Consider the following 27,783-nt stretch of genomic DNA (forward strand, 5'->3'; position numbering starts at 1 on the left):
TCGGTTCAGCTCACCAAAAAGAGCCGTCTCTTTTGTCTCCCAAACGGCTCTTTAAAAAAAATATGTTTTGTATTTTTTCAAGTCAAAGCGTTTGCGCTATTTTGACTATGATTGGTGTTAAAACAATTCAAATTAAATTATTAAATGAAATCATACTCTACCTTAACCACAATGTATTTAAAAATGCATTGCTTTGTTATGAAAAATAATACCATTAAACATTTGCATTTAAAGTATAACTTTTTAAGGTATATAAACAAAGTGCATATAAATCTAACAATTCAAAACGAATACAATCTGAACAACATAGTAATAGAATAATGCACCATATCAAAGAAAAATAAATAACAATGTGCATCCCACTTAAAACATTAAACTGGTCCCTCTTTTCTCTCTCTTCTTTATTGCCATGTTATAACCAGCAGCACACAGCAATGCTGACCATATTTTGCTTTTATGAGAGATTTGCATTCAGAAATGCAAGCTGCATCACTTTCGAGGGGCTGATGCGGTTTCTTCTCTCAGAAGACCCTCTCAGAAGGAATGGATGTGGCCAATATGCAGTCTCCCTGTCATGACTTTAGTAAGCCGTGGGTCGACAGAGGCCTTGTTCTTCCACCAGCTCCTCCAAATAGGATCGGACCTCCATTATGGAATCTGCTGAGGGATTCCTTCGTGCTGCATCCCCAGTTGCTCTCTCGTCAAACAGCATCCAAACAGCAGACGTTTGTGGCACTACTGCTGGTGCTTCTACTCCATCAGATCCCTCTTCTTTCTGTTGCCCTGGTGCCTGAGCCAGCTGACTGCTGGAGCTGTCCCTCCCTGCTGCTGAGATTATTCTTTGAAGAGCCTCATCAATCGCTCTGGCATCACTGAAGGCTAACTTCTTAAACCTGGGGTTAAGTGCAACGGTTTCTGATAGCACATGATTATATTCTGTTCATACTATACCGGCTCCGACGCTCGTCTTATGTGGCAGGGCTTGCAAACTATTACAGACTACAAAGGGAACCACAGCGGCGAGCTGCCCAGTGACACGAGCCTACAAAACGAGCAAAATCACTTCTATGCTCGCTTTGAGGCAAGCTGCACTGAGGCATGCATGAGAGCATCAGCTGTTCCAGACGACTGTGTGATCACACTCTCCGCAGCCGATGTGAGTAAGACCTTTAAACAGGTCAAAATACACAAGGCTGCGGGGCCAGACGGATTACCAGGACGTGTGCTCCGGGCATGTGCTGACCAACTGGCAGGTGTCGTCACTGACATTTTCAACATGTCCCTGATTGAGTCTGTAATACCAACATGTTTCAAGCAGACCACCATAGTCCCTGTGCCCAAAAACACAAAGGCAACCTGCCAACTGTCTTCCAGTTGAAGCTCGCATCTGCTACAAGACCATGATGCTTGCCTACGAAGCTGTGAGGGGAACGGCACCGCCGTACCTTCAGGCTCTGATCAGTCCCTACACCCAAAGAAGGGCACTGCGTTCATCCACCTCTGGCCTGCTCGCCTCCCTATCTCTGCGGAAGCACAGTTCCCACTCAGCCCAGTCAAAACTGTTCGCTGCTCTGGCACCCCAATGGTGGAACAAGCTCCCTCACGACGCCAGGACAGCGGAGTCAATCACCACCTTCCGGAGACACCTGAAACCCCACCTCTTTAAGGAATACCTGGGATAGGATAAAGTAATCCTTCTAACCCCCCCCAAAAAAGATATAGATGTACTATTGTAAAGTGGTTGTTCCACTGGATATCATAAGGTGAATGCACCAATTTGTAAGTCGCTCTGGATAAGAGCGTCTGCTAAATGACGTAAATGTAAATGTAAATGACTACAGACCCGTAGCACTCAAGTCTGTAGCCATGAAGTGCTTTGAAAGGCTCGTAATGGCTCACATCAACACCATTATCCCAGAAACCCTAGACCCACTCCAATTTGCATACCGCTCAAACAGATCCACGGATGATGCAATCTCTATTGCACTCCACTCTGCCCTTTCCCACCTGGACAAAAGGAACACTTATGTGAGAATGCTATTCATTGACTACAGCTCAGCGTTCAACACCATAGTACCCTCAAAGCTCATCACTAAGCTAAGGATCCTGGGACTAAACACCTCCCACTGCAACTGGATCCTGGACTTCCTGACGGGCCGCCCCCAGGAGGTGAGGGTAGGTAGCAACACATCTGCCACGCTGATCCTCAACACTGGAGGCCCCCAGGGGTGCGTGCTCAGTCCCCTCCTGTACTCCCTGTTCACCCAGGACTGCATGGCCAGGCACAACTCCAACACCATCATTAAGTTTGCAGACGACACAACAGGCCTGATCACCGACAACGACGAGACAGCCTATAGGGAGGTCAGAGACCTGGCCGGGTGGTGCCAGAATAACAACCTATCCCTCAACGTAACCAAGACTAAGGAGATGATTGTGGACTACAGGAAAAGGAGGACCGAGCACGCTCCCATTCTCATCGACGGGACTGTAGTGGAGTAGGTTGAGAGCTTCAAGTTCCTTGCGGTCGTGAAGAGGGCACGACAAAGCCTATTCCCCTTCAGGAAACAAAAGAAATTTGGCATGGGTCCTGAGTTCCTCAAAAGGTTCTACAGCTGCAACATCGAGAGCATCCTGACTGGTTGCATCACTGCCTGTTACGGCAATTGCTCGGCCACCGACCGCAAGGCACTACAGAGGGTAGTGTGTACGGCCCAGTACATCACTGGGGCTAAGCTGCCTGCCATCCAGGACCTCTACACCAGGCGGTGTCAGAGGAAGGCCATTAAAATTGTCAAAGACCCCAGCCACCCTAGTCATAGACTGTTCTCTCTACTACCGCATGGCAAGCGGTACCGGAGTACCAAGTCTAGGACAAAAAGGCTTCTCAACAGTTTTTACCCCCAAGCCATAAGACTCCTGAACAGTTAATCAAATGGCTACCCAGACTATTTGCATTGTGTGCCCCCCCCCCCCTTTTACGCTGCTGCTACTCTCTGTTTATCATATATGCATAGTCACTTTAACTATACATTCATGTACATACTACCTCAATTGGCCCGACCAACCAGTGCTCCCGCACATTGGCTAACCGGGCTATCTGCGTTGTGTCCCGGCACTCACCACCCCCCAACACCTCTTTTACGCTACTGCTACTCTCTGTTCATCATATATGCATAGTCACTTTAACCATATCTACATGTACATACTACCTCAATCAGCCTGACTAACCGGTGTCTGTATGTAGCCTCGCTACCTTTATAGCCTCGCTACTGTATATAGCCTCGCTACTGTTCTTTTCACTGTCTTTTTACTGTTGTTTTTATTTCTTTACTTACCTATTGTTCACCTAATACCTTCTTTGCACTATTGGTTAGAGCCTGTAAGTAAGCAGTTCACTGTAAGGTCTACTACACTTGTTGTATTCGGCGCACGTAACAAATAAACTTTGATTTGATTTGATTCTGTGGAACTTTCTGTCCATTGATGAACATAGGGTGTCCAACCCTGTCACATGTCCTGTGGATACATTTGCTTCTCTCTGGCGACTGGCTGAGATTCGCTGCAGACCCTTACACGGGAGAATCATTTTTTGAGGCTGTCACAGCTGAAAAGAGAGAACAGTAACTAGTTAGTTCAGGTTCATGTTTTGTCTACTGATACTACATTCTCATCTACTGCTCATATACAGTTGAAGTCGGAAGTTTACATAAACAAGTTTTAATGACTCCAACTTAAGTGTTTCAACCACTCCACAAATTTATTGTTAACAAACTAGTTTTGGCAAGTCGGTTAGGACATCTACTTTGTGCATGACACAAGTAATGTTTCTAACAATTGTTTACAGATAGATTATTTCACTTATAATTCACTGTATCACAATTCCAGTGGGTCAAAAGTTTACATACACTAAGCTGACTGTGCCTTTAAACAGCTTGGAAAATTCCAGAAAATGATGTCATGGATTTAGAAGCTAGGCTAATTGACATCATTTGAGTCAATTGGAGGTGTACCTGTGGATGTATTTCAAACTCAGTGCCTCTTTGCTTGACATCATGGGAAAATCAAAAGAAATCAGCCAACAACTCACAAAAAAAATTGTAGACCTCCACAAGTCTGGTTCATCCTTGGGAGCAATTTCCAAATGCCTGAAGGTACCACGTTCATCTGTACAAACAATAGTACGCAAGTATAAACACCATAGGACCACGCAGCCGTCATACCGCTGTCACGTCCTGACCATAGTAAGAGGTTATTTTCTATGGTAGAGTAGGTCAGGGCGTGACAGGGGGTGTTTTGTGTTTTTCTATGTTTTGTATTTCTATGTTTAAGTTCTATTTTTTCTATTTTTTGGGGGGTTGATCTCCAATTGGAGGCAGCTGATCCTCGTTGTCTCTAATTGGAGATCATATTTAAGTAGGGGTTTTTCTTCCTGGGTTTTGTGGGTTATTATATTTTGAGTAGTGTTTGTTTCTCTCTGCGTCACGGTTTGTTTGTTAATTCAGTTATTTATGTATTGCAAAGTTTCATGGATTTAATAAAATGTGGAACTACAACCACGCTGCACTTTGGTCCACTCCTTTCGACAGCCGTGACAACCGCTCAGGATGGAGATGCGTTCTGTCTCCTAGAGATGAACGTACTTTGGTGTGAAAAGTACAAATCAATCCCAGAACAACAGCAAAGGACCTTGTGAAGATGCTGGAGGAAACAGGTACAAAAGTATCTATATCCACAGTAAAACGAATCCTATATCGACATAACCTGAAAGGCCGCTCAGCAAGAAAGAAGCCACTGCTCCAAAACCGCCATAAAAAAGCCAGACTACGGTTTGCAACTGCACATTGGGACAAAGATCGTACTTTTTGGAGAAATGTCCTCTGGTCTGATGAACCAAAATTAGAACTGTTTGGCCATAATGACCATCGTTATGTTTGGAGGAAAAAAGGGGGAGGCTTACAAGCCGAAGAACACCATCCCAACCGTGAAGCACAGGGGTGGTAGCATCATGTTGCTTTGCTACAGGAGGGACTGGTGCACTTCACAAAATAGATGGCATCATGAGAACGGAAAATGGTGTGGATATATTGATGCAACATCTCAACACATCAGTCAGGAAGATAAAGCTTGGTCGCAAATGGGTCTTCCAAATGGACAATGACCCCAAGCATACTTCCAAAGTTGTGGCAAAATGGCTTAAGGACAACAAAGTCAAGGTATTGGAGTGGCCATCATAAAGCCCTGACCTCAATCCTATAGAACATTTGTGGGCAGAACTGAAAAAGTGTGTGCGAGCAAGGAGGCCTACAAACCTGACTCAGTTACACCAGCTCTGTCAGGAGGAATGGGCCAAAATTCACCCACCTTATTGTGGGAAGCTTGTGGAAGGCTACGCAAAATGTTTGACCCAAGTTAAACAATTTAAAAGGCAATGCTACCAAATACTACTTATGACCCACTGGGAATGTGATGAAAGAAATAACAGCTGAAATAAATCACTCTCTCTACTGTTATTCTGACATTTCACATTCTTAAAATAAACTGGTGATCCTAACTGACCTAAGACGTGGCATTTTTACTAGGATTAAATGTCAGTAATTGTTAAAAACTAAGTTTAAATGTATTTGGCTAAGGTGTATGTAAACTTCCAACTTCAACTCTACATATATAATACTGGATTAAATAATGATGTAGTAATAACTGCTTACTGTACCTCTCTCCACTGATCTCCACAGTGACCTGCTCAAAGGATTCCAGGACTCTGCACACCTCCTCCCATTCCTCTTGGGTCAGAGCATCAACAGGTGCATGGACAATGGCCAGGGTAGAGATGATGGCATCCTTTGACTCAAGAAACCACTTCAGTTCTCATGCCTCATTGCAGCATGCCTAAGGCACGTTCACGCAGATGAGCAGGGACCCTGGGCATCTTTCTTTTGGTGTTTTTCAGAATCAGTAGAAAGGCCTCTTTAGTGTCCTAAGTTTTCATAACTGTGACCTTAATTGCCTACCGTCTGTAAGCTGTTAGTGTCTTAACGACTGTTCCACCCGGTGCATGTTCATTAATGGTTTATTGAACAAGCATGGGAAACAGTGTTTAAACCCTTTACAATGAAGATCTGTGAAGTTATTTGGATTTTTACAAATTATCTTTGAAAGACAGGGTCCTGAAAAAGGGCCGTTTCTTTTTTTGCTGAGTTTAGAAGGTGAGAATGGTAGGAGTGCATTGAATGAACAGTTGTGCTTTCAACCTCCCCATACATAGTCGAAACACACAATAAGGGAATATGAAAATGTATGACATATCCAAAACAGCCGCAGATAAACTTTCCTGAGATCAGTAAAAAAATAAAAAATAAAGTAGGCTGCAGTTTGATTAGCCTACATATAGCACAGTAGACTGAAGAGTTCCACTCACGTTATACAGCCGAATATAATCTAATGAATCAAAGACATGGTAATTGTGTACACAAGAACTAGGCACTTAATAAATAAGGCTACCACCAAACTGAAGTACTACAAAGTTAAAATCTCTAATGTGTGCCTTTGTACAAAGACAGAGTAAAAAACCTCAGACTTTGGTTTCCTCATATCGTTCCTCCAGTGCTTGAATTGTTTACTTGAGAATACCCATCTGATTTCTCTATGATAGTCCTTCAGTTGTCTTTTTTTAATTGAAAGTCCATTTGGGAAAAACATTTCCTGTGCCATTACTCTGACTTCCTCAACGGTTCTCCTTTTTGTCAACAGTGTCTTGTACCTCCACCGTTAACCGTCCTGACTTGCTTGTACTCTTGCTCTTGTTCATTGTCCATCCAGATTAATACAACGATTCTGTTTCTTCTTGGCATTTAGTGGTGTGTACTTAAGAAAAATACTTTAAAGTACTACTTACATAGTTTTTTGGGGTATCTGTACTTTATTTATATTTTTTTACAACTTCTACTTTTTTATTTCACCTTCATATAACTTGGCAAGTCAGTTAATTACAAATTCTTATTTACAATGACATCCTACCAAAAGGCAAAAGGCCACCTGCGGGAGACGGGGCCCTGGGATTAAAAATAAATACAGGACAAAACACACACCACAACAAGAGACACCACACTACATAAAGAGAGACCTAAAACAACAACATAGCAAGGTAGCAACACATGACAACACAGCATTGTAGCAACACAACATGGTAGCAGCACAAAACATGGTACAAACATTATTGGGCACAGACAACAGCAAAAGGGCAAGAAGGTCGAGACAACAATACATCACACAAAGCAGCCACAACTGTCAGTAAGGTGTCCATGATTGAGTCTTTGAATGAGGACATTGAGATAAAACTGTCCAGTTTGAGTGTTTGTTGCAGCTCGTTCCAGTCGCTAGCTGCAGCGAACTGAAAAGAGGAGCGACCCAGGGATGTGTGTGCTTTGGGGACCTTTAACAGAATGTGACTGTCAGAACGTGTGTTGTATGTGGAGGATGAGGGCTGCAGTAGATATCTCAGATAGGGGGGAGTGAGGTCTATGAGTTTTATAAATAAGCATCAACCAGTGGGTCTTGCGACGGGTATACAGAGATGATCAGTTTACAGAGGAGTATAGAGTGCAGTGATGTGATGTGTCCTATAAGGAGCATTGGTGGCAAATCTGATGGCCGAATGGTAAAGAACATCTAGCCGCTTGAGAGCACCCTTACCTGCCGATCTATAACTTATGTCTCCGTAATCTAGCATGGTTAGGATGGTCATCTGAATCAGGGTTAGTTTGGCAGCTGGGGTGAAAGAGGAGCGATTACCATAGAGGAAACCAAGTCTAGATTTAACTTTAGCCTGCAGCTTTGATATGTGTTGAGAGAAGGACAGTGCACCGTCTAGCCATACTCCCAAGTACTTGTATGAGGTGACTACTTCAAGCTCTAAACCCTCAGAGGTAGTAATAACACCTGTAAGGAGAGGGGCATTCTTCTTACCAAACCACATAACCTTGTTCTGAACACCTCCAAAACAAAGGTAAAGGGCAGAGAAAGCTTGTTGAACACTAGGAAAGCTTGTTGGAGAGCATTTAACACAAAATCCGGGGAGAGGCCAGCTGAGTATAAGACTATCATCTGCATATAAATGGATGAGAGCTTCCTACTGCCTGAGCTATGTTGATGTAAATTGAGACATTCCTAAAGAAAATAATGGACTTTTTACTCCACACATTTTCCCTGACATTCAAAATACTCGTTACATTTCGAATGCTTTGCAGGACAGAGAAATGGTCAAATTCACACATTTATCAAGGGAACATCCCTGGTCATCTCTACTGCCTTTGATCTGGCGGACTCACTAAACACAAATGCTTAATTTGTAAATGATGTCTGAGTGTTGGCGTGTGCCCCTGGCTATCTGTAAAAAAAATTTAAATATAAATGCTGCTTTGCTTAATATAAAGAATGTGAAATGATTTATACTTGTACTTCTACTTTTGATACTTAAGTACATTTTAGCATTTTCAAGTATATTTAAAACCTAATACTTTTACTTTTACTCAAGTTGTATTTTATTGGGTGACTTAACTTAATAGAAAATGACTTAAGTAAAGTGTATCTTTACTTTTACTCAAGTATGACATTTGGGTACTTTTCCCACCACTGTTAGCATTGGTATTCCCCAACAATCCTGTTGTTTGTCCTTAACAGACCCTAATCAGCCTCTCAAACTCTGTTATCTTAGCCATGTCATTTTCTTGGCTGCAAAATGTGGAAAGCGTCTCTGTTCAAATCACTGAGTGGATTGACTGAAGAATCAATCTGCAAAAAACATGGAGAAGAATGATTTGTTGATTTTAAACACAATGTTTCAATTGTAAAATAACTGAATCATTTGGTTTTGACTATTCATTGAGCGCTATTGAGTGAGCACTGAACATATCCACTTCACAATACTAAATATGGTTACTCGCCGAACACTTGCACTTTCATGGGTTTGCTCTAGGATGTCCTCATCCTCTTTAATCCAATCATCCTCCTCTTTAATCCAATCATCCGCATAATTTACAATTCTCCTTTTCCTTCTGTGAAAAGTCCAAATAATAAATGAGAATCAATGAAACAATGAAATCAGTTGCCAAAATAATATATGCCTTGAGGATGCAAGAGTGCTTTGGTCTGTTTTATCACGGAGTGCATTGATGGTTGAAATTAGCCTGGCACCATGAACCTTCCATGTCGTATTTTTCTGTAAGGTAAAAATGTCCCTTTAGGTGGCACAATGAAGAATGCTTTTATCAAAGACTTGATTGCACACCACAGCCTGCAGACTATAGGGTAGTGGTTTTCAAACCTCTCCTTGGGGACCCCACCCAGATGTTTCACAATTGTTGTAGCCTTGACCCAACTCACCTATTCAAGGGCTTGATGCTTAGGTGACAAGCTGAATCAGGTGAGCTAGCTATGGAATAGTTCAAATACATGAAAGGACTGCGGGTTCCCGAAAGACAGATTTAAACCCCGCTGCTTATAGGGGATGCTTTGAGTATCCATACAGTAATAACACTAATTCATTCAGTGCCTCCTGGTGGTACCTTTTGAGAAGTAACATAACCTTTCAGTTTTTCTAAGCCGAAACTACTGCATTGAAAATTCAGGGAAAACTTGTCACACACACACACATTTGAATAACCATATTATTATAGGGCAGAAAGGCTAAGGCACAACAAGAAAAAATCCATTCACATTACAAAGGATTTGGAGGTAGATATATTGCTTTATTTTCAACTCAACAGAAAAAAAACGTAACACGTAGAAACAATGATGTATATAAACCAAGGATTACTGATGCTATGTATTGACCATTGAGAGGCTTTGAAGCCACCGGTCGGACATGACACCCCTAGTAGGAGCAGTCCTCCATAGGAATTCTACAGTAGTTAACTAAATGTTTCAAGGACAAAATTACATGTATTTAAGTATTTTTGTTGTTGTAGTGGGGACAGTAACATTAGTAATCTAAAAATAAATGTACTTTAAGGAAAATGTTCATATTTTTTCACTTCATTTTTATGCTAAATAAGGGAGTGCCAAGATGGAGGCAAGGTGGTAGCGCCCCCTATCAGTCATCTAGAGTATACAGTATAACTCATTGAGTAGAACACACTTGTAATAAGCACTGAATTGATCAAAAAGAAAGCAACAAGTTCGAATACCTGCCCACTCATTTACACCACTCACAAAAACATAATCCAAATCGTGTTTCACTATACTGTGTACACTATAAAGGAAATCATATTTGATGATTTTTGACATTGTATAGAAACACTGGCATATGAGGTGACTTTGCTTAATTGTTTTAGTGAAAAAGTCAAAAATGTCAGTAGTAACAGTTCCACCACCATTTATGGGCTCATGAAGTATCACAGCTAGCCAGTGGTGTAATCGGTGACTGATGACTTATTCGACCCATCAATTTTGATCACCCAATCAATGTTCCATCACCACTATGTTGTAAGCGTGTTCTTTTTGCACTGCCGTCGTGTTTGCTGGTGCAGATGTACCTCGCTCATCTTTCACAGCGGCCATGCATTTCATTGTAGAGATCTGTTTAGCCAAACTGTCCCTCAACGCCTCCCCGCTGGTCTCATTGGACGCTAGCCACTCCTTCAGAGCCTCTGTCACCTTGCTTCCGTCCTCAACCTCCACTGGCTCCAGCAAGTCTCCCGACCTGAGGCAGATGTTATGCAGCACGGTGCACACTGCTAGCACTTTGGGGATGAAGCTCGGGTGGAGCTCAAGAGGCTGCAGGAAGATCGTGTGCCAGCGCTTCTTCATGATGCCGAAGGTCCTCTCGATGGAGGAGAGAGCCATGGCGTGGTGCTGGTTGAACTGGACGTGCAGCGGGTTCTGGTCAGACTTTGAATAGGGTGTGATGAGGCACACAGGCGTCTGTAGGCAAGGGTACCTGCCACTGCCCAGGAGGAAGCATCCGGGTGGAGGGTAGAGAGCACATTTGTAAAGGGGACTGTGCCTCAGGATCCTCACGTCGGTCATAGACCCAGGCAGCCCCGCGAAGACGTCGATGAAGCTGCCCGTGTGGTCGCAGACCCCTTGGAAGTTGATGGTGGGGAGGGCCTTCTCAGGGAGGGGCTGGTCACCTGGACGCTGTTGGGGTTGCGGTACACCGGGGATCTTGACCCTGACGTGGCACCCACCTATGGCCCCCACAGCCTTCTCAAACACCGGGTGACGGGCCAGTCTGCCGAACCCTTGTACCGTGAGAGCCAGCTCGCCTGAAGAGGGCTTGTTCACAATCTTCAGCGAGAGCTTGACCAGTTTGTCCGCAACGTCGCGGACGATGCTGGTAGCATTGGACAGAGGGATTCCGAAAGTCTCCGAGACAGTTTTATAGGAGGTCCCGTGGGCCAACCAGTAAATAAAGACGAGGATCTTGAATGTTGCCGTCTGTCTGTCTTGACCAGTCAGGGCCAAGGAGAACAGATAATTCAGAGATTCCCTCTTCAGTCGGTAGTCGGGATACGTGTCTCGTTCAGGATCACAGAAGACTTCGAGGATGGGAGTGGAGGGATTCAGCTTACTGCACTGAAGTAGACCTCCGTTCTGTAAGAAGACGACCAACCGTATGTAAGTAAACCCGTAGAGGGACTTGGTAGCCTGCCTGGTAGTCAGAGGCCTATGTCGATACAACACGCCACTTCTGTACATTCATTTTTTTATGTATCGGTCTTTGCTGTCTTTTTAGGGGATTGAGTTTGTTGTTCATTTCCAGATGCTGCTAGACCTTTGAAGACACTTGGATGACTGCGACAGGTTCACTTCTTGAAGAACTTTTCCATTGTTTGGGTTTGATTATTTGACTGTTGTATTTTACTTCCCTTTCCCATCTTTTGTCATGTCTCTGATTAGTTTTTTGACCAAAACATGGCTCAATAGATCTGTATATCTCACAACCAACCATCTCAACAGCATGTGTGTTTGTATCACATAGGCCTTAACTACGATTTTTTTTAAACTCTGATGGAAAGTGGACTGACCTGATGCTGGGTCATTGATGATCCTGGAGTTTCTTCCTCTGTTCTGTCTTTACTGTCTATTTTGTCGTCTCGCCACAGGCTTTGGCTCCACTCCTTATCAAACACCATGTCCACTTTGGGACACAGCTGCTCATCTGAAACAGACACAGGTGCCATTACAGTAAATACAACGTATGAAATTCACGTCAAAAAGCTTAATATGTACAGTCTGGGCAAAAAGTTATGCACTATTCTCAAACATAGAACTGTGATAGGTGAAACTGTCACACTCACCTGTCACTGGAGATGGTGTGTTATGTTCTGTGTCATCATTTATTTCCTTCTTGATGCGAAGTACTTTCATTCCATCCTTCTCCATGGTAACAACTTTTAACAATTTCCACTGAAAATTTTACAAAAACGAATTTACGCGAAGAGCAGTGCAGATGTAAAGTTTGGTAACATGACGGTAAAATCACTTTTTTTTTTATGTTACAAATTTTTCCAAAAACTCTTCAATATCTACTTTGAATTAAGACAGAATGATGTCTGCAGAAAGAATGGGGTGTCAGCAATGACATGATACCTTCACTTTGAAAAAAAATCTATTTTGGTTATTGAACTACAGTAAATTAAGTGGATTAACACCCTATAACACAATTATGGTGACAGAATGACATCATGGGTCTCTGATTTGTACGATACAGAAATGCATAATTATGAATGTCATTCTCTTCATGGTACAAAAATATAATATCCGTTTGAGTATTATTCTACACACTGGCTACCACATTTGGTTTGTCCGGGCCGGACCAAATCTGTACCAATCATGGACGTCTATGTTTCACAAGTTTGGACATCACAGTACAAATCGGTAAGAGAACACAAAACTGCAGTAAAAAGAAAATTAAGAAAAAATATGACAGTGAATACTTGACAGCCTGCTTCACCAGGAAGCCTGCTCTTGGTGAAGGCCTCTATTCGTCTGGCAGCCGAGTTAGATGGTACTAGGGAGGGACAGGTTAGATGATGGTGGAGTTGGCTAGCCGGTCCTGACGTTGTTCTCAGTCCCCAGCCCTCGGTAGCCACAGGACGACTCCTCCACTAGCCATGTGTAACATCCACTTGGGTGACGCTTCTTCTGCTGCCGATACGGCACTAAAAGCTTACCACACGTCAGTCCAGTGTATAAAGCCACCCTCACTACAAGGGAGCCCTCCGCCATCTCCACACTGCAGTCCACTCTCTTTAGCTGGGTGAAACTAGAAGCGGTGCTGAATGCATCTTTGTAATGCAAACAGTAGTCAGGTAGCTAAGCAAAGAAAACAAATCAACCTGCCATTCCATTGGTCAAGGCAACTAGACATATTCGCTAGAAATTCAATGAGTTATCAAACACACAAAAACATAATACAATTTAAAAAATAACACTTAAATCAACTAAATATGTACAATATTTTACAGGAGTTCTCCGACTGTACTGAGCTATACTCTACTTTTCCCTACTGTACTCTACCATACTGTTGTCCAAACTTGTGAAACAGATGTCTATGATTGGTTCAGAGGTGGATTGACCAAATTTCAACTACTTTTCAACGTCCATGGAAACCTGGTGCTCAGTGGGTGAGGTGTCTGGTTACAGTAAATGGAAAGAGAGGGGACTCGTGGGTAGGCGTCAGTAAGAGCCAAGAGAAGTGACATTAATTGGAGAGAGACAGAAGAGAGACAGGGAGAGTGAGGGGGTTGTCCAGACTGTTTTCACACTCTTGCTTTGAACCCCACTGGACAGGAAAATAAATAAAGTTACGAGCTGAACATAACAGTTACACCAGTGGAAGAGAGGACAGTAGCAGGAGACCCTGTGAGCTGAACATAACAGTAGGCCGGTGGAAGAGAGGACAGTAGCAGGAGACACTATGAGCTGAACATAACAGTATGACAGTGGAAGAGAGGACAGTAGCAGGAGACACTATGAGCTGAACATAACAGTATGACAGTGGAAGAGAGGACAGTAACAGGAGACACTATGAGCTGAACATAACAGTATGTCAGTGGAAGAGAGGACAGTAACAGGAGACACTATGAGCTGAACATAACAGTATGTCAGTGGAAAGGAGGACAGTAACAGGAGACACTATGAGCTGAACATAACAGTATGTCAGTGGAAGAGAGGACAGTAGCAGGAGACCCTGTGAGCTGAACATAACAGTAGGCCGGTGGAAGAGAGGACAGTAACAGGAGACACTATGAGCTGAACATAACAGTATGTCAGTGGAAAGGAGGACAGTAACAGGAGACACTATGAGCTGAACATAACAGTATGTCAGTGGAAGAGAGGACAGTAGCAGGAGACACTGAGCTGAACATAACAGTATGTCAGTGGAAGAGAGGACAGTAGCAGGAGACCCTGTGAGCTGAACATAACAGTAGGCCGGTGGAAGAGAGGACAGTAACAGGAGACACTATGAGCTGAACATAACAGTATGTCAGTGGAAAGGAGGACAGTAACAGGAGACACTATGAGCTGAACATAACAGTATGTCAGTGGAAGAGAGGACAGTAGCAGGAGACACTATGAGCTGAACATAACAGTATGTCAGTGGAAGAGAGGACAGTAACAGGAGACACTATGAGCTGAACATAACAGTATGTCAGTGGAAGGGAGGACAGTAACAGGAGACACTATGAGCTGAACATAACAGTATGCCAGTGGAAGAGAGGACAGTAACAGGAGACACTATGAGCTGAACATAACAGTATGTCAGTGGAAAGGAGGACAGTAACAGGAGACACTATGAGCTGAACATAACAGTATGACAGTGGAAAGGAGGACAGTAACAGGAGACACTATGAGCTGAACATAACAGTATGTCAGTGGAAGAGAGGACAGTAACAGGAGACACTATGAGCTGAACATAACAGTATGACAGTGGAAGAGAGGACAGTAACAGGAGACACTATGAGCTGAACATAACAGTATGACAGTGGAAGGGAGGACAGTAGCAGGAGACACTATGAGCTGAACATAACAGTAGGCCAGTGGAAGGGAGGACAGTAGCAGGAGACACTATGAGCTGAACATAACAGTATGTCAGTGGAAGGGAGGACAGTAGCAGGAGACACTATGAGCTGAACATAACAGTATGTCAGTGGAAGGGAGGACAGTAGCAGGAGACACTATGAGCTGAACATAACAGTATGTCAGTGGAAGGGAGGACAGTAGCAGGAGACACTATGAGCTGAACATAACAGTATGCCAGTGGAAGGGAGGACAGTAGCAGGAGACACTATGAGCTGAACATAACAGTATGTCAGTGGAAGAGAGGACAGTAACAGGAGACACTATGAGCTGAACATAACAGTATGACAGTGGAAGAGAGGACAGTAACAGGAGACACTATGAGCTGAACATAACAGTATGTCAGTGGAAGGGAGGACAGTAACAGGAGACACTATGAGCTGAACATAACAGTATGTCAGTGGAAAGGAGGACAGTAACAGGAGACACTATGAGCTGAACATAACAGTATGTCAGTGGAAGAGAGGACAGTAACAGGAGACACTATGAGCTGAACATAACAGTATGTCAGTGGAAGAGAGGACAGTAACAGGAGACACTATGAGCTGAACATAACAGTATGTCAGTGGAAAGGAGGACAGTAACAGGAGACACTATGAGCTGAACATAACAGTATGTCAGTGGAAGAGAGGACAGTAACAGGAGACACTATGAGCTGAACATAACAGTATGTCAGTGGAAGAGAGGACAGTAACAGGAGACACTATGAGCTGAACATAACAGTATGTCAGTGGAAGAGAGGACAGTAACAGGAGACACTATGAGCTGAACATAACAGTATGTCAGTGGAAGAGAGGACAGTAACAGGAGACACTATGAGCTGAACATAACAGTATGTCAGTGGAAGAGAGGACAGTAACAGGAGACACTATGAGCTGAACATAACAGTATGTCAGTGGAAAGAGAGGACAGTAACAGGAGACACTATGAGCTGAACATAACAGTATGTCAGTGGAAGAGAGGACAGTAACAGGAGACACTATGAGCTGAACATAACAGTATGTCAGTGGAAGAGAGGACAGTAACAGGAGACACTATGAGCTGAACATAACAGTATGTCAGTGGAAGAGAGGACAGTAACAGGAGACACTATGAGCTGAACATAACAGTATGTCAGTGGAAGAGAGGACAGTAACAGGAGACACTATGAGCTGAACATAACAGTATGTCAGTGGAAGAGAGGACAGTAACAGGAGACACTATGAGCTGAACATAACAGTATGTCAGTGGAAGAGAGGACAGTAACAGGAGACACTATGAGCTGAACATAACAGTATGTCAGTGGAAAAGAGGACAGTAACAGGAGACACTATGAGCTGAACATAACAGTATGTCAGTGGAAAGGAGGACAGTAACAGGAGACACTATGAGCTGAACATAACAGTATGACAGTGGAAGAGAGGACAGTAACAGGAGACACTATGAGCTGAACATAACAGTATGTCAGTGGAAGAGAGGACAGTAACAGGAGACACTATGAGCTGAACATAACAGTATGACAGTGGAAGAGAGGACAGTAACAGGAGACACTATGAGCTGAACATAACAGTATGTCAGTGGAAGAGAGGACAGTAACAGGAGACACTATGAGCTGAACATAACAGTATGACAGTGGAAGAGAGGACAGTAACAGGAGACACTATGAGCTGAACATAACAGTATGACAGTGGAAGAGAGGACAGTAACAGGAGACACTATGAGCTGAACATAACAGTATGACAGTGGAAGAGAGGACAGTAACAGGAGACACTATGAGCTGAACATAACAGTATGTCAGTGGAAGAGAGGACAGTAACAGGAGACACTATGAGCTGAACATAACAGTATGTCAGTGGAAGAGAGGACAGTAACAGGAGACACTATGAGCTGAACATAACAGTATGTCAGTGGAAGAGAGGACAGTAACAGGAGACACTATGAGCTGAACATAACAGTATGTCAGTGGAAGGGAGGACAGTAACAGGAGACACTATGAGCTGAACATAACAGTATGTCAGTGGAAGAGAGGACAGTAGCAGGAGACACTATGAGCTGAACATAACAGTATGACAGTGGAAGAGAGGACAGTAGCAGGAGACACTATGAGCTGAACATAACAGTATGACAGTAGAAGGGAGGACAGTAGCAGGAGACACTATGAGCTGAACATAACAGTATGACAGTAGAAGGGAGGACAGTAACAGGAGACACTATGAGCTGAACATAACAGTATGTCTGTGGAAAGGAGGACAGTAGCAGGAGACACTATGAGCTGAACATAACAGTATGTCAGTGGAAAGGAGGACAGTAACAGGAGACACTATGAGCTGAACATAACAGTATGTCAGTGGAAGAGAGGACAGTAGCAGGAGACACTATGAGCTGAACATAACAGTATGTCAGTGGAAGAGAGGACAGTAACAGGAGACACTATGAGCTGAACATAACAGTATGACAGTGGAAAGGAGGACAGTAACAGGAGACACTATGAGCTGAACATAACAGTATGTCAGTGGAAGGGAGGACAGTAGCAGGAGACACTATGAGCTGAACATAACAGTATGTCAGTGGAAGAGAGGACAGTAACAGGAGACACTATGAGCTGAACATAACAGTATGTCAGTGGAAGAGAGGACAGTAACAGGAGACACTATGAGCTGAACATAACAGTATGTCAGTGGAAGAGAGGACAGTAACAGGAGACACTATGAGCTGAACATAACAGTATGTCAGTGGAAGAGAGGACAGTAACAGGAGACACTATGAGCTGAACATAACAGTATGTCAGTGGAAGAGAGGACAGTAGCAGGAGACACTATGAGCTGAACATAACAGTATGTCAGTGGAAGGGAGGACAGTAACAGGAGACACTATGAGCTGAACATAACAGTATGTCAGTGGAAGAGAGGACAGTAGCAGGAGACACTATGAGCTGAACATAACAGTATGTCAGTGGAAGGGAGGACAGTAACAGGAGACACTATGAGCTGAACATAACAGTATGTCAGTGGAAGAGAGGACAGTAACAGGAGACACTATGAGCTGAACATAACAGTATGTCAGTGGAAGAGAGGACAGTAACAGGAGACACTATGAGCTGAACATAACAGTATGTCAGTGGAAGAGAGGACAGTAACAGGAGACACTATGAGCTGAACATAACAGTATGACAGTGGAAGAGAGGACAGTAACAGGAGACACTATGAGCTGAACATAACAGTATGTCAGTGGAAGGGAGGACAGTAACAGGAGACACTATGAGCTGAACATAACAGTATGTCAGTGGAAAGGAGGACAGTAACAGGAGACACTATGAGCTGAACATAACAGTATGACAGTGGAAGAGAGGACAGTAACAGGAGACACTATGAGCTGAACATAACAGTATGTCAGTGGAAGAGAGGACAGTAACAGGAGACACTATGAGCTGAACATAACAGTATGTCAGTGGAAGAGAGGACAGTAACAGGAGACACTATGAGCTGAACATAACAGTATGTCAGTGGAAGAGAGGACAGTAACAGGAGACACTATGAGCTGAACATAACAGTATGACAGTGGAAGAGAGGACAGTAACAGGAGACACTATGAGCTGAACATAACAGTATGTCAGTGGAAAGGAGGACAGTAACAGGAGACACTATGAGCTGAACATAACAGTATGTCAGTGGAAGAGAGGACAGTAACAGGAGACACTATGAGCTGAACATAACAGTATGTCAGTGGAAAGGAGGACAGTAACAGGAGACACTATGAGCTGAACATAACAGTATGTCAGTGGAAAGGAGGACAGTAACAGGAGACACTATGAGCTGAACATAACAGTATGTCAGTGGAAGAGAGGACAGTAACAGGAGACACTATGAGCTGAACATAACAGTATGTCAGTGGAAGAGAGGACAGTAACAGGAGACACTATGAGCTGAACATAACAGTATGTCAGTGGAAAGGAGGACAGTAACAGGAGACACTATGAGCTGAACATAACAGTATGTCAGTGGAAGGGAGGACAGTAACAGGAGACACTATGAGCTGAACATAACAGTATGTCAGTGGAAGAGAGGACAGTAACAGGAGACACTATGAGCTGAACATAACAGTATGTCAGTGGAAGAGAGGACAGTAGCAGGAGACACTATGAGCTGAACATAACAGTATGTCAGTGGAAGAGAGGACAGTAACAGGAGACACTATGAGCTGAACATAACAGTATGTCAGTGGAAGAGAGGACAGTAGCAGGAGACACTATGAGCTGAACATAACAGTATGTCAGTGGAAGAGAGGACAGTAACAGGAGACACTATGAGCTGAACATAACAGTATGTCAGTGGAAGAGAGGACAGTAGCAGGAGACACTATGAGCTGAACATAACAGTATGTCAGTGGAAGAGAGGACAGTAACAGGAGACACTATGAGCTGAACATAACAGTATGACAGTGGAAAGGAGGACAGTAACAGGAGACACTATGAGCTGAACATAACAGTATGACAGTGGAAAGGAGGACAGTAACAGGAGACACTATGAGCTGAACATAACAGTATGACAGTGGAAGAGAGGACAGTAACAGGAGACACTATGAGCTGAACATAACAGTATGTCAGTAGAAGAGAGGACAGTAACAGGAGACACTATGAGCTGAACATAACAGTATGACAGTAGAAGGGAGGACAGTAACAGGAGACACTATGAGCTGAACATAACAGTATGTCTGTGGAAAGGAGGACAGTAGCAGGAGACACTATGAGCTGAACATAACAGTATGTCAGTGGAAAGGAGGACAGTAACAGGAGACACTATGAGCTGAACATAACAGTATGTCAGTGGAAAGGAGGACAGTAACAGGAGACACTATGAGCTGAACATAACAGTATGCCAGTGGAAGAGAGGACAGTAACAGGACACACTATGAGCTGAACATAACAGTATGACAGTGGAAAGGAGGACAGTAACAGGAGACACTATGAGCTGAACATAACAGTATGTCAGTGGAAGAGAGGACAGTAACAGGAGACACTATGAGCTGAACATAACAGTATGACAGTGGAAGGGAGGACAGTAACAGGAGACACTATGAGCTGAACATAACAGTATGTCAGTGGAAGAGAGGACAGTAGCAGGAGACACTATGAGCTGAACATAACAGTATGTCAGTGGAAAGGAGGACAGTAACAGGAGACACTATGAGCTGAACATAACAGTATGTCAGTGGAAGAGAGGACAGTAACAGGAGACACTATGAGCTGAACATAACAGTATGTCAGTGGAAGAGAAGGACAGTAACAGGAGACACTATGAGCTGAACATAACAGTATGTCAGTGGAAGAGAGGACAGTAACAGGAGACAGAACTGTGGTTTGTGTCTACTATGATTTCCTATTGTAGCCAATACAGTTGCAGTCATTTTGCTAATCATTTTTTGGTCATTCTGTTACTGATTTGGAAACAGATTGACAAGTTTTAACCACTTAATAAATCATAAACCAAATGATCAGTAAAAACACTACAACTAATTGGAAGCTCTACCTTTAATTGTTACTTCTGTAAACTTTCATAATCTTCCTACTTATAGATATGTGGTGTTTTGGTAAAAGTATAACAATATATTTATTAAACTTACAGGCTAATGATTTCTGCAAAACTACATTTAAATGTTGATATTAGTTGGTAGTGGTAACATTGTGTTTTGATGCATTTCAAATACCTTGTAAGACTTTTTCTGCTAGATGTGGTTTAAGAAAACATCGACTCCACTTTTTCCACTTAAACTACTGCCCAGCTGAACAGCACCTTATCATCTGAAGCTGTGGAAGACGATTGCCCAATACCTGCCAGATCTCTACATTGGTTTTGTTTGTTTTTACAGCATCTTTGCGATTCTCTTTGTATTATTATTACTAGTAGTAGTAGTAGTAGTAGTAGTAGTAGTTAGAGGTCGACCGATTAATCGGAATGGCCGATTAATTAGGGCCGATTTCAAGTTTTCATAGCAATCGGTATTTTTGGACACCGATTATGGCCGATTACATTGCACTCCACGAGGAGACTGCGTGGCAGGCTGACTACCTGTTATGCGAGTGCAGCAAGGAGCCAAGTTAAGGTGCTAGCTAGCATTAAACTTATCTTATAAAAAACAATCAATCTTAACTACACATGGTTGACGGTATTACTAGTTTATCTAGCTTGTCCTGCGTTGCATATAGTCGATGCGGTGCCTGTTAATTTATCATTGAATCACAACCTACTTCGCCAAACGGGTGATTTAACAAGCGCATTCGTGAAAAAAGCACTGTCGTTGCACCAATGTGTACCTAACCATAAACATCAATGCCTTTCTTTAAAATCAATACACAAGTATATATTTTTAAACCTGCATATTTAGTTAATATTGCCTGCTAACATTAATTTATTTTAACTAGGGAAATTGTGTCACTTCTCTTGCGTTCAGTGCAAGCAGAGTCAGGGTATATGCAGCAGTTTGGGCCGCCTGGCTCGTTGCGAACTGTGTGAAGACCATTTCTTCCTAACAAAGACCGAAATTAATTTGCCAGAATTGTACATAATTATGACATAACATTGAAGGTTGTGCAATGTAACAGCAATATTTAGACTTAGCGATGCCGGTTCCGTACTTCACTGAAAGAATAAACGTTTTGTTTTCGAAATGATCGTTTCCGGATTTGACTATATTAATGACCTAAGGCTCGTATTTCTGTGTTATTATATTATAATTAAGTCTATGATTTGATATTTGATCAAGCAGTCTGACTGAGCCGTGGTAGGCAGCAGCAGGCTCGTAAGCATTCATTCACACAGCACTTTCCTGCATTTGCCAGCAGCTCTTCGCTGTACTTCAAGCATTGCGCTGTTTATGACTTCAAGTTATTAACTCCCGAGATTATGCTGGCAATACTACAGTACCTATTAGAAAATCCAATAGTCAAAGGTATATGAAATACAAATGGTATAGAGAGAAATAGTCCTATAATAACTATAACCTAAAACTTCTTACCTGGGAATAATGAAGACTCATGTTAAAAGGAACCACCAGCTTTCATATGTTCTGAGCAAGGAACTTAAACGTTAGCTTTCTTACATGGCACATATTGCACTTTTACATTCTTCTCCAACACTTTGTTTTTACATTATTTAAACCAAATTGAACATGTTTCATTATTTATTTGAGACTAAATTGATATTATTGATGTATTATATTAAGTTAAAATAAGTGTTCATTCAGTATTGTTGTAACTGTCATTATTACAAATATATATATAAAAAACATATGACTTAATTAAAAATAAAAAATACATATAGCCTCTTAGCTTTCATTTGACACCAAATGTGATGTGCTCCTATGAACTACACATAATTAGTACTCATGGGCCTTTTACATGGAAATGCCCGTATACAAACCTGGGATTGGCCAGCCGGCTCCTGAGATTGCAGCCCTGCACCTGTCTTCTCTCCATTTCCATCATCTTTTGTGTGGACAAATTCATCTATACAATTACCATAAACAGAAGAAACCATAAAATGCATGTTTGATTATTTGCCCCAAAATAAATCGTGTAACAAAGCCAATGCAATCCACTTAGTTTCCAACCATCCACACATGAGTTACATTTCCTGCCATCAGCTTCATGACAACGAGCGACAGAACGCTGCGTTGCCGCCATCGACCTTCCTTCCAAAATTTGCAGCTTCTTTTTATTCGATTCGTTTTCGACTTTTAATGCTTCGTTCTCCAGTTTACTCTTGGACAACTGTTGGCGAAGGACCACGGCACTGTCCTCTACAAGTCGGACTATTTCCACGACCGCTGCGGTCACTACCGCGTTCATGAGAGAGGTTAGCTGACTTTGAAAGTGGCCAGCATTCTCCATTGTCATTTGCTAATAAATCTTAAACTTTTTTTAGAAAACAATAATATGAAGAATTGTCATCAAAACCTACACGTATCCACGTTGTCTTTTACCTTTGCCTGGCAAATTGTAAACAAAGCTTGTGCATGACTTCCTATTTGGGGAGGAGCTATTGACGAGTTGGTCATGCAATAAGTATGGTGTGGTGCAAGTACCAAAATTAATTTAGAATTTCATGATTTGAATTTGAGATTTTAAAATGTATTTAAAATGTACTTGCACAACTAAAAGCAAGCAACTATGCTGTCACTGGTCAAACAATATTATATTAACTTCATAGGCTGTAATCTCAATATTAATCAACTACAGTATATTTAGAATACCAGTAGAAATGCAAAAAAAAACACATTTAAAACATGTCAATAAACTTATTGCATCTGTTAAGATGTATTTAATTCATGAGTCATATAACATTATTCAATAGAAAATGAACAGAAAGAAGAGAATATTTTAATAAATCTGACAGTCCTCTACGAACACTACGTTGGTATCCCAGTACCACACATCTATGGTTGCGACATGAATCATCACTGTGGTAGCATTTCAAATAAAAACAATTACTCTACACCCACATTGCATTGCCATTTTGACTCATCTAACTCATCTTCCAGATTCCAGGATTTGAATGCTGGGCAACCCCAGCTCTGTCCGAACCGCTTCTCGCCATAATGATGCTCTTGATTTTGATCTCTGGCCTCAGGTTTTCAAAAGGCATCTTCCCAAGCGCCTCTACAAATCCTTCCAAATGAAAATTCCTTTCTATTGGAAACTATTCGCAAAAGTACACTATTTTTCTTAGGGATGTAGTGAAGAAAATGTGAAAAAAAATAGTAAAGTACAGATACCACAAAAAACTACTTAAGTAGTACTTTAAAGTATTTTTACTTAAGTACTTTACACCACTGTTCGTTCTCAAGTTTAATCTTGGACACCTCTAGCCGAAGTTCAAATGCGCCATCCTCTACAATTCTCAGTCATTCCAGGACCACAATTTTCAAAAGCGGGTTCAAGACAGACATTAGCTGAGTTTTTAAATAGTCACAATTCGCCATAATTGTCTTTTTATACAATGACACGTATGTGAATGTATGAACGTGCTAAGTCCTTTGAACATTCTGCTGCTAGCTTCTTTCCTTAGCATGCCTGTCAAGGAAAGAAATCAACATTTACATTTGAGTAATTTAGCAGACGCTCTTATCCAGAGCGACTTACAGTAGTGAATGCATACATTTCATATTTTTTTTATAATGATTATCTTTTTTTGTATTGGCCCCCCGTGGGAATTGAACCCACAACCCTGGCATTGCACACACCATGCTGGCGTTGCAAACACCATGCTCTACCAACTGAGCCACAGGGAAGACTAAAAGCATTGTCACCATAGAGAAAGGAACACTGCCATCTACCGGATAGAAACTGGTCACACAGGTGCCTTCCTAAAACTACTTTGGGCAGACAGCTCTTGCGGTCAGAAGTAAGCAAATAAAGATCCAACAAACTTCGATTCTAATACCCCATTGTAAACTTGAAACCCTGTTCTTTTATACTGCTCTGGAAAAAGTTACAAAAACCGAAAGGTGAACGAGTATAGGTCGTTTTAGACATGCACTTTTGCCTCATTGAAGAAAGAGGGTTCAGGTTCTGAAGTCCAAGGTAAATTGTCAGTGGCAGATTTTACACAATTGTGCAGTGTGCAAATGTGCACCATGGTTATCTCTGACATAACCTATAGACTTTGAGACTGCAGAGGAGAACACATAACTCTTTTATAGTCAGGTTGATCTTACACAATTCTAGTCAAAACCTGTATGAGGGTGTTGAACGCATAGAGGTCCTCTCTGTCTCTATCTACTCTGCTACAATGGTGTCTGTGAGGTTGTTGCTGTCCATGGCCCTCCTCATTCTCTGTGGGTGTCAGGGCACACACAGTGGTAATGTGCTGGTCTTTCCTGGGGAGTACAGTCACTGGCTCAACATGCGTGTGATCCTGGAGGAACTAGTGGTGCGAAACCATAGTGTCACAGTGCTGGTTTGCTCTGCCTCACCTACAGTCAACTATACCAAACCAGAGGGTTTCAGCTTCAAGGTGTATAATGTTCCTTTTGAGAGACATGATTTGGAGTCTCTCCAGGAGGACTTCCTAAACTTCTGGATATACGAGGCTCAGAACGCCTCAATGTGGCAGGTGGGCCTGAAGATCCGGGAGGTGTTGGGAAGTATGACAGCTCTACAACTCAGCATGTGTGATGCCATTTTCCACAACAAAGAACTTATGGACACACTGAGACAGTGGGAGTTTGACGCAGTCCTTTCTGATCCAATGATGCCATGCGGTGACTTAATGGCAGATGCTCTTGACGTGCCTCTCATAGTCTCGTTGAGGTTTACATTTGGCATGGCTATGGAGAGGCACTGCGGGCAGATACCAGCGCCCCCCTCTTTTGTTCCTGCCCCCCCCTTTGACGTACACAGACCAAATGAGTTTTTTGGAGCGGGTTCACAATTTTGTTACGTATATGATACATTCTAGCTTTTTCTCTATACACTGCCTACAGAACATGGATAAGTACTACAGTGGGATCAAGGGTAAGTTGATCGGAATTTGTCAAAAAGTTGGAAGGGTCCTTGCACCACAAGCTCAATCTCAGGTTTGGTTTTTATAAAGATTCGGAATATCTACAAGAAGAATGTAATATCATGACTTGGTTTATTTGTGTATATCTTTGATTAAGTGGATAAGCAAAATCAAGTTAGGCACTCCTTTGACAGAGCTCTGATTGAAGCAGTGCTTTCCCCATTGATGTTATATATAGGGCTAGGTCTACACTATACTGAAGCTGTTCTGTGTGCAAATCTGCAACATGTTTGTTAATGAATGATTATTATGCACAATGGCTTTTTTAGTACAATAACTGTTACATTCGGAGAGCGAGAATCTGCTGTAAAAGTTGTCACAATAAAATTACTGATTAGCTTGTATAGGTTTTGTGGACCACTCATTCAGCAGTACTGCGTCTCATTCATAATGCATCTCGACATTTATCAGGCAGACCTACGACTTTATGCGAGATCATGGGGAAGGCAGATATCTGGTTGATACGGACCAACTGGGACTTTGAGTATCCTCGACCTTTCCTTCCCAACTTTAAATTTGTGGGAGGCCTTCACTGCAAACCTGCAAAACCACTTTCAAAAGTAAGGCTTTTAAACACAAACGTATCAACTGTCTTACAAGATACTGAAACAAGTCAGTCTATTGGGCTGATATCATTGAATCATAATGAAGTAGATTGTGTTGAATTTCAGGCCATGGAGGAGTTTGTGCAGAGTTCAGGAGATGATGGAATCGTGGTGTTTTCCCTGGGATCCATGATCAAGAACCTCACTAAAGAGAGGGGAAACACCATAGCCACTGCATTGGGACAAATACCACAGAAGGTTAGTCTGTTGATTTTTTTAAATAGCTTTGTAACATTGTTATAAGTAGAGGTGTCATCGTCTCCTTGATCCCGATATTTGATTCATTTGTACGATTCAAACAAGCTAGCTTACAGTTTTACTTTACATAGAATTCTGTCAGATATATTGCATTTGGCCATCAGGGCCCCTTCAAAAAACCCTAGCTTCTGGTTATAAGTACCATTTCATTGCAGATTCTCATTCATATTCCTGTTTTCTCACCATAGGTGCTGTGGAGATACAGTGGAGAGAAACCAGAGACTCTTGCCCCCAACACAAGAGTTTATGAATGGATTCCACAAAATGATTTACTTGGTGATATGTCTTTCTTGATAACAGTCACAAACATATAAACATTCCTTGCGTACAACAGTGTTCAACAACCCTGCTTCCTCTCGTTGTGCTGTATCAAAAAGGTCATCCAAAGACCAAAGCCTTCGTCACCCACGGTGGGACTAATGGACTATATGAATCCATTTACCATGGAGTCCCAATGGTGGGCATCCCCCTGTTCGCTGACCAGCCAGACAATATCATGCACATGAAAAACAAGGGAGCTGCTGTAATGGTGGACTTCAACAAGATGACATCCAAAGACCTTGTGGATGGCCTCAACAGTGTGATCAATGATCCATCGTAAGTCACAAATACACAACTGGTTTCCTCACTAACTGGTTTCCTCACGCCAACCTTTTGGGTAACTGTTGAAAATGTGCAGTGAAATAACTGTCTCTATTCCCCTTTCACCAGGTATAAAGCAAGCATGATGAGGCTGTCAAGAATCCACCACGACCAACCAATGAAACCCTTGGATACAGCTGTGTTCTGGATCGAATTTGTGATGCGTAACAAAGGGGCTAAGCACTTGAGGGTGGAGGCCCATAACTTGAGCTGGTACCAGTACCACTGTCTAGATGTGGCAGCTGCTCTGCTCACCATAGTGGCACTTGTCATAGTTGTATCCATTAAAACATGCATTTTCTGCTTCCGCAAGTGCTGCAAGAAAACTAAATCAAGACAGAAGACAGAGTGACCCCTTGAAATCATGTTAAAGGGTCATTCCACCAAATTAGTACCTTGTTTGGTAGTGTAACTTCGTGAAAAATAAATGTTTTATTTCACCTCATTTTAACATTCTGTCACAAATATGCATGTTGAACTTTAATTTAAAAAATGTTTTGCCCATCTCAAGGTTAAATGAAAAAAATACTATGGTAAGTGCCTATTATTAATTGCCAAATAAAGTATAGCCGAGTTGACCGTAACAGGGTTGACCGTAACAGGGTTGATGATGTCATCTTAAACCTGCCATCAATCCCGTTGTGACGGGGAATCAA

The 27,783-nt window shown here is 42.3% G+C and overlaps 2 protein-coding genes across 2 annotated transcripts; one reads left to right on the forward strand and one right to left on the reverse strand.

Moving 5' to 3' along the window:
* Window positions 1-9,725: 9,725 nt before the first annotated feature.
* Window positions 9,726-23,090, reverse strand: LOC106608680 (protein ALP1-like). The gene is made up of 5 exons (XM_014206779.2): window positions 22,687-23,090; window positions 22,479-22,564; window positions 12,300-12,408; window positions 12,027-12,160; window positions 9,726-11,592 (listed from the first exon to the last, which is right to left on the reverse strand). The coding sequence occupies exons 1-5, from the start codon at window positions 22,952-22,954 to the stop codon at window positions 10,459-10,461; spliced, it is 1,731 nt and encodes a 576-aa protein (XP_014062254.2). The 5' UTR covers window positions 22,955-23,090; the 3' UTR covers window positions 9,726-10,458.
* A 1,671-nt stretch (window positions 23,091-24,761) lies between these two features.
* LOC106608682 (UDP-glucuronosyltransferase 2A1) lies at window positions 24,762-27,572 on the forward strand. Its single transcript, XM_014206780.2, is given in 7 exon segments — window positions 24,762-25,454; window positions 25,456-25,573; window positions 26,034-26,182; window positions 26,294-26,425; window positions 26,674-26,761; window positions 26,863-27,082; window positions 27,197-27,572. Coding segments are annotated over 7 exon segments (1,596 nt in total). The 5' UTR covers window positions 24,762-24,848; the 3' UTR covers window positions 27,480-27,572.
* The last annotated feature ends 211 nt before the right edge of the window (window positions 27,573-27,783 follow it).

This window comes from Salmo salar, chromosome ssa07, assembly GCF_905237065.1.
Source record: "Salmo salar chromosome ssa07, Ssal_v3.1, whole genome shotgun sequence".
Taxonomy (NCBI): Eukaryota; Metazoa; Chordata; class Actinopteri; order Salmoniformes; family Salmonidae; genus Salmo; species Salmo salar.

What these genes read in the sequence shown, in the direction of transcription:
- LOC106608680 (XM_014206779.2), bottom strand. Translation starts at nt 22,954, where the DNA reads ATGACAATGGAGAATGCTGGCCACTTTCAAAGTCAGCTAACCTCTCTC. An exon ending in TGAAGCTGATGGCAGGAAAT is followed by an intron (nt 22,565 to 22,686) that starts GTAACTCATGTG and finishes GTAATTGTATAG; the next exon opens with ATGAATTTGTCCACACAAAA. An exon ending in AGCCGGCTGGCCAATCCCAG is followed by an intron (nt 12,409 to 22,478) that starts GTTTGTATACGG and finishes TAAAATTTTCAG; the next exon opens with TGGAAATTGTTAAAAGTTGT.